Here is an 8,009-nt window from a genome sequence, read left to right on the forward strand (position 1 = left end):
ATAGTTTCTGTCAAAATGAGATATATGTGATATCTAGTAGGTTTTGTTTAGATAGTTATATGAGTACCTGCACTAATGTTTTCTTTTTTCTTTTTTTTTTTTTTTTTTTTTTTTTTGTTTGCTAGGATCATAACTGAAAGGAGAATTAATGTTTTGTTTGTTACTGTTTTCTTTGGTTAGGTTTTACAGCTACATTGGATGATGATAAACCTTGGTACTCCATTTTCCCCATTGATAATGAAGATCTGGTATATGGACGTTGGGAGGACAATATCATTTGGGATGCTCAGAACATGCCTAGAATTTTGGAGCCTCCTGTTTTGACACTTGATCCTAATGATGAGAATTTGATTTTGGGTATGTTGATGGCAGAAGCCATTGTTCTTTATTTTGATATCTTTTTTTTTAAAGATTTATTTATTATTATATGTAAGTACACTTCAGACACACCAGAAGAGTGTGTCTCATTACAGATGGTTGTGAGCCACCATGTGGTTGCTGGGATTTGAACTCAGGACCTTTGGAAGAACAGTCAGTGCTTTTATCTACTGAGCCATCTCTCCAGCTCCTTTGATATTTTATTAATGGCAAAGGGTAAGAGGATATAAAAATGTTAGAGAAGGCAAAAACTAGAAACTTTTAGGTGATGCTTTTTTAAAAGCATTGTTGTAGCTGCCAGTTTTGGGTGTTTGACTATTGTTTAGGAAAAACTCATGTAGGAATGTTTAAAATTGTATCTTCAAGACATCATTAGAAATGGCTTGGGCAGTGGTGGTAAACACTTAAAATAGCCCCAATGTTCTTAGCCACTGAGCCATGTCTCCAGACCCTTCCTCTTTTTGAGATAGGGTCCTAGTACATAGTCCTGGATGACCTGGAACTCAATATGTAAATCAAGCTGGTCTCAAATTCTGCCCCCCCCAAGTACTGAGATTAATGATGTGTACCACTGCCGGGCAGTGGTGGCAATGCCTTTAGTCCCAGCACTTGGGAGGCAGGGGCAGGCCTGGTCTACAGAATGAATTCCAGGACAGCCAGGGCTATACAGAGAAACCCTGTCTCGAAAAACCAAAAACATACAAAAAAATTGGTGTGTATCACCAAACCCACAATTACTCCCAGTGGATTATACTACCTTATACCTAATACATGAACATCTCAATCAACCAAAATTGTTCCTTTCTGGGCAAACTTGCTTCTTATCTGTCAGTTTCCTTAGAAGAGAATAAAGACAGGAAAGAACTCTTTACCTGCAGTAAATGGCCAGGATGAATAAAACCAAGGAACTCTAGAAACCAACAAATAAAAGATATCAGATGTAGTCTAGATATAGTACCAACTAAAAGCAATCTGGAAGTGGAGTGAGAGATCTATTTAGACACTCCAAAATTATCAATGGAAAGGTGAATTTTAGCTGGACCTGGTAGCATGGATCCTAGCTACTCAGGAGGCCAAAGCAAGAAGACTAAGTTCAAGGCCTGTCTAGGTACAGATTGTGTTCTAAGAAAGCTTTAGCAATTTAGTGATGTTGTATCTAAAGATAATGCAAAAAGAGGTCAGAGGGCTGAGATGTAGCTCAGTGGTAGACTCCTTACCTGGCCTGTGCAATACTTTAGTTTCAATCCTTAGTGTTGCATGGAGGGGTGGGAAAGAGGGTAGGGGAAAGGGAAGAAGAGGAGGAGGAAAGAGGACGAAAGAACGAAATTGAGCATTTAAGGATAGCAATTCCGAAGTCATTTCTTGTTCTGTCCTCAGAGATCCCTGATGAGAAGGAAGAAGCTACCTCTAATTCTCCTTCTAAGGAGAGTAAGAAAGAATCATCTCTGAAGAAGAGTCGAATTCTCTTAGGAAAAACAGGAGTCATCAAGGAAGAGCCACAGCAGGTTTGTGAAAAGAAATGGACTGGATATTTAGAAAAACAAAGAAAGGTATTAGAAAAGGGTAGTCTGACCAATACTTATTTGATCTATCATTAGAACATGTCTCAGCCAGAAGTGAAAGATCCATGGAATCTCTCGAATGATGAGTATTACTATCCCAAGCAACAGGGGCTTCGAGGTACTTTCGGAGGGAATATTATCCAGGTACAAATAGCTGCTTTGTTTTGACAGAGGGTATGGGTAAAGATTTCCTGGGAAGGAGTTAGTATTTACTTTTAACTCTTCTGTTTCCTGTTTAGCACTCAATTCCAGCTGTAGAATTACGGCAGCCCTTCTTTCCTACCCACATGGGACCCATCAAACTCCGGCAGTTCCATCGCCCACCTCTAAAAAAGTATTCCTTTGGGGCACTGTCTCAGCCAGGTCCACACTCAGTTCAGCCTTTGCTGAAGCACATCAAAAAGAAGGCAAAGGTATAAGTGAATCTTCATTAGAAAAAAAGTTCTATAAGATAACTGGGGTACAATAGATTATATTAGGGATTATTTATTTTCTCAGATGTGATAATTTTGTTTTGGTTTTTCAGAAGTATGTTCTATTCTTAGAAGATTTTTTTTTTTTAGGAGCCCAGGATTGAACTCCGGGCCTTGAGCTTGCTAGGCAAGTGCTTAACCACTGAGCTAAATCCCTAGCCTCTAGAAGATTTATATAAATATACCTAAAGACTAAAATATTGCAGTTTTCAAAACTGGTTTATTAAAATCCATAGAAAATTTACAGATTAAATAGGGAAAATGCTTAAATAGTGAGAGAATAGATGTTCAGAATACTTTTCTTTCAATTTTAGAGGTGTATTTGAAAGTTTTTGCAATGAAATTGAAAAAAATAACATGTAAAAAAGTTTGGGTATTGTCTCGGATTGGATGATATCAGTACGTGTGTAGTTTATCTTCCTGTTGGGAATAGGCTGTATTGTCTTCATTTTGGACAGATGAGAGAACAAGAGAGGCAAGCCTCTGGTGGAGGAGAGATGTTTTTTATGCGTACACCTCAGGACCTCACAGGCAAAGATGGAGACCTTATTCTTGCTGAATACAGTGAAGAAAATGGACCATTAATGATGCAAGTTGGCATGGCAACCAAGATAAAAAATTACTATAAACGGGTGAGACTATACTAAAATAATTTTTATGGTTTTTTGTATGTGTATATTTTTTTAAATATTTATTTTATGTGTATGAATGTTTTGCTGCATGTATGTATATATGCATGCCACATACATGTGTCTGAGGAGGCCAGAAGAGTGTGTCAGATCTCCTGGAACTGGAAGTATGGATGGTTGTAAGCCACCATATGAGTGCTGAGAACAAAACCTGGGCCCTCTGAAAAAAACAACAAATGTTCTTAACCATGGAGCCATTTCTCCAGGCCCTGAAAATTTTGTTATCACTATAACTCTAATTAGATATGTAGTAATAATCTGTGAACATGTATTTTACCATATACATTTCTTGGGAGAAAGGAGTGGTATCTCTTGTTAATAGCAAATGCTATGCTTATGGAAGTTTACGTGTATGTTTATTGGTTTTATTCTGTGAGTCTGAACTTGCTATGTTTCGTCTAGAAACCTGGAAAAGATCCTGGAGCCCCAGATTGCAAATATGGAGAAACTGTTTATTGCCATACATCACCTTTCCTGGGTTCTCTTCATCCTGGCCAGTTGCTGCAGGTAAAGAGTTCTTTCCTGTCTTTATTCTCTTCTAAGGAAATTGACAGATAAGAAGCAAGTTTGCCTAGAAAGAATTTTGGTTGATTGAGATGTTCATGTATTAGGTATAAGGTAGTATAATCCACTGGGAATAATTGTGGGTGTGGTGGTACACACCATTAATCTCAGTACTTGGGGGGCAGAATTTGAGACCAGTTTGATCTACATATTGAGTTCCAGGTCAGCCAGGATTGTATCTCAAAAGAGGAAGGGTCTTGAGAGATGGCTCAGCAGCTAAGAACATTGGCTGTTCTTCTAGAGGATTGAATTTGATTTCTCAACACCTACATGACAGCTCACAAACATCTATAACTCTAGTTTCAGGGGATCTGAACCCTTTTCTAGTATCCTTGAGCACTTTATCCATGTGGTGCACAGACATAGATAAAGGCAAAACACTCATACATATTTTAAAAGATAAAAAAGAAGAATTAAAAATAAAAGCTTAGTATAATCCACTGGCTATGGAGGGCAGGAGGATCTGGAGTTCAAAGTTACCCTTAGCTATTGTAGCAAGTTCCCATCCAGTTTGCTTAATAGGAGACTGTTAAAAAAAAAAAACCAGAAAAACACAAAGATTAGTATAACTTAAAATTTAAGGAAAGATACTTTCCTTGAAAATAATTCTCTGTGTTATTTTTACATCATTAGCCTAACTATAGAAGAGTGGGGTTGTTTATTGTTTGATTGTGACATGTGCGTGCATGTGTTTTGAGCTAGGATCTTACTCTATCACAGGCTGGCCTGAAACTTATTGTTTAGCCTAGATTGGCCTCAGACTGGCCTCAAACTTTGGGGCAATCCTCAGCCTTATGAATGCTGGGATTGCAAATATGAGCATGAGCTACTATGCAATGGTTTTTGAAAATACACACTGGTTGGGGGCAGGGGTGGTGATGGTCTCCTTTAACTCTAGGGAGACAAAGGCAGATGGATCTCTGTGAGTTCGAGTCCAGCCTGGTTTACAGAGTGAGTTCCAGGACAGCCAGAGGTGCTGTTGGTGATGCCTGCTTATAATCTCAGTACTAGGAAGGCATAGGCAGGAAGGTCACAAGTTTGAGGTGAGCCTTGGCTGTAGAGCAAGACCATGTCTCAAAAATGAAAAATCAAAAACACACCAGGAAGTCTCCCTAGAATTAATGTAGGTTATGAGTGTTTTAAGTTCTTCAAGTGAAATTAGTATGTTTGAGGGACTAGAGATGCAGCTCAGGAGTAGAGTGCTCACCAGACCAAAGCTCATTGTTCATCTCCCACTGTCTGTGGGGTCATATTTTATTATAATTTATTGTGGCCATCATGAATACTGAACTATACTTGAATGTTATAGTCTTGCCAGAGTAAAGTGTAGGCATACATTTTTTTGCAACCCACTTTTTTTTAAAGAATTATTTATTTATTATATATAAGTACACTGTAGCTTTCTTCAGACATACCGGAAGAGGGCATCAGATCCCATTATAGATGGTTGTGAGCCACCATGTGGTTGCTGGGAATTGAACTCAGGACCTCTGGAAGAGCAGTGAGTGCTCTTAACCCCTGAGCAATTTCTCCAACATCCATTATTAGGATTTTTAAACAATTTATTTTAAGCTGGGCAGTGGTGGCTCATGTGTTTAATCCTAGGATTTAGGAGGCAGAGGCAGGTAGATCTGTGAATTCAAGGCCAGCCTAGTCTAAAATTTGAGAGTTCCAGGTCTATCAACACTGAGAACTCCTGTCTTAATAACAAAACAACAAAAAAGTACACACATGTGAGTTCACTTGTAGAGGCAGAAGAGGATGTGTCTGATTCTTTCTCTGAAGTTAAGGGTATTTGTTAGCTGTCAGATGTGGGTGCTGAGATCAGAACTCTAGGCCTTAGAATAGAGCAGTAAGTGCTTTTAACTACTTAGCCATCTCTCTACCTCTCTTAGGACTTTTTGGTGGTGGTGGATACTTTTCTTTAGATTCAAAGCTTATAATAGTTGATCCCTATCTAGCTTCTGCTTCTATCTCAAACACTTATGTTCAACTGCTCCTCTGTGTTTTTGTTTATTCTGTCCACTTAGCATGTTTTGCTTCATTGTTTTTGTTTTATTTTTAATTAATTTATAAAAAATATTCTGAAGCCAGGTAATAGTGGTAGCATGCCTATAATCTCTAGTATTCAACTGTCTAAGTGATACAGGAGAGTTGCCTCCCTGGACTTCTGTGAGACCGTATCCCCCTAAATTATTTTGTGTTTGAAAGTGTAGGTTAGGAATATATTATTGTATTTATAAAGCTTTTCATATCAGTCCTATGAAGTATAGGCATTTTAAATATCCATAGCTCAGGCGGCGTAGAACTACTATGTAGCCCAGGATGGCCTTAATCCTTCTGCCTTAGCCTCTTGAATGCTGGAATTAGAAGCATGCACTGCTACTCCTGGCTCTGTTTTTAAAGTTTTTCTTCCTTTTTGTCTGTTAGGTTCTAAAAGACAGTGGGTAAAAAAAGCTAAAAAAAAAAAGTCTTATTTGATATTCCATATTTTGTTCATCTTATTATATAGACTTTAGAACTAATGAATATAGATCAAATTAAGCTTTTTTCCTTTTTTAATAGTTGGCTGAATTTTCTAGGAATTCTCTGTAAATAATTTTTGTGGTTTACTTTCATTAGGCATTTGAGAACAACCTTTTTCGTGCTCCAATTTATCTTCATAAGATGCCAGAGTCTGACTTCCTGATCATTCGAACAAGGCAGGGTTACTATATTCGAGAATTAGTAGATATTTTTGTTGTGGGGCAGCAGTGTCCCTTGTTTGAAGTTCCTGGTCCTAACTCCAAAAGGGCCAATACACACATCCGAGACTTTCTTCAGGTAAGGTGGGAGTACGGAAGTTGGGCTGAGATGCACATGCTAATAGAACGATAAAAACACATCTGAGCTTACTTGGAGAAGGCACCCTGCTAAGGGCTTTTATCCTTTTTATAATAAAGTGTATTTTGGCTTATTGGACAGGTTTTTATTTACCGGCTCTTTTGGAAGAGTAAAGATAGGCCACGGAGGATACGGATGGAAGATATAAAGAAAGCCTTTCCTTCACATTCGGAAAGCAGCATCCGGAAGAGGCTAAAGCTCTGTGCCGACTTCAAACGGACAGGTCATCAGTGTGACTTCTTGTCTTCTCTGATGCTCTTATACTCCTAAAGAATTATGACATTCAGTTAAAAGAAATCATAGCTAATAGAGTAGAAATTGATGGCTGTCAAAAGGAACCAAACCTTGTAACTAGAAACTTTGATAATTTGATGATAATTGGTTGCTAGTATAGTCCAAGTGAGTATTTGCATGTCTTACATAAGATGTAAGAAACCTGACAGCAAGGGTTTTGTTGACTAGTCATAGCTAGGGTATTTCATGGTTTAGTGTCAGTTAACTATACTGTTACTTTTGGGTTTTAGAATTTAGAACAGTTTTCCCTGAATCTTTTCCAGGCATGGATTCAAACTGGTGGGTGCTGAAGTCTGATTTTCGTTTACCAACGGAAGAGGAGATCAGAGCTATGGTTTCTCCAGAACAGTGCTGTGCTTATTATAGCATGATAGCTGCAGAACAGAGACTAAAGGTGAGCCTCCTCTTGTTAGACACTGCTTATGCCTATATTTCTTTTCAGAAAGATAGGAGAGAATACTGTAGAGATCATCGTTACTAGATTAGTACCAGTTATTCAACAGTTTAAATGGTATGAGGTACGTCGTGTGTGTATATGGATTCTAAGGAAACCTACAGTGTAGCTAGATGGCAATGTGAGGCTCAGTGAGGAACTTAAATCATATTGCCTTCCTTTAAAAATGATATCACATTTGAGTGGTAACTGTTTTGTAAAACAAGCAGGAAAAGAATTTTCCAGATTCCTAGGTAGGCAGAGATAATAGCTGGAAGTATGGTTTATAGATGCACAGCATATAAGGCTGTCTTAGTTAGGACTTCTGTTGCTGTGCAGAGACACCATAACCATGGAAACACTTAGAAAGGACAACATGTAACTGGGGCTGGCTTAACAGTTCAGAGGTTTAGTCCATTATCACCATGGCAGAAAGCATGGTAGCATGCAGGTGCTAAAGAGGTAGTTTGAAGTTCTACATCCAGATTGGCTGACAACAGGAAGACAGAGTGACACTGGGGTTGGCTTCAGCATTTGAGACTTCAAAGCCCACCCCCACTGACACATTTTCTCCAACAAGGCCACACCTTCTCTAATAAGGCCCCATGTCCCAATAGTGCCACTCCGTGTGAGCCGATGGGGGCCATTTTCTTTCTTTCTTTCTTTTTTGTTTTTTGAGACAGGGTTTTTCTGTATAGCCTTGGCTGTCCTAGAACTCACTCTGTAGACCAGG

At 38.6% G+C, this 8,009-nt stretch overlaps 1 protein-coding gene across 1 annotated transcript in view; it reads left to right on the forward strand.

Moving 5' to 3' along the window:
* The window catches only part of Taf1 (TATA-box binding protein associated factor 1), a 61,820-nt gene that overhangs the window by 15,037 nt on the left and 38,774 nt on the right, over positions 1 to 8,009 (forward strand). Inside the window, 9 exon segments of the mRNA XM_031369008.1 lie at positions 181 to 357; positions 1,756 to 1,883; positions 1,977 to 2,084; positions 2,180 to 2,353; positions 2,872 to 3,045; positions 3,505 to 3,609; positions 6,289 to 6,489; positions 6,631 to 6,772; positions 7,107 to 7,316. Coding sequence (XP_031224868.1) covers positions 181 to 357; positions 1,756 to 1,883; positions 1,977 to 2,084; positions 2,180 to 2,353; positions 2,872 to 3,045; positions 3,505 to 3,609; positions 6,289 to 6,489; positions 6,631 to 6,772; positions 7,107 to 7,316 — 1,419 coding nt within the window.

The sequence above is a fragment of the Mastomys coucha genome, chromosome X (genome assembly GCF_008632895.1).
Source record: "Mastomys coucha isolate ucsf_1 chromosome X, UCSF_Mcou_1, whole genome shotgun sequence".
Lineage (NCBI taxonomy): Eukaryota > Metazoa > Chordata > Mammalia > Rodentia > Muridae > Mastomys > Mastomys coucha.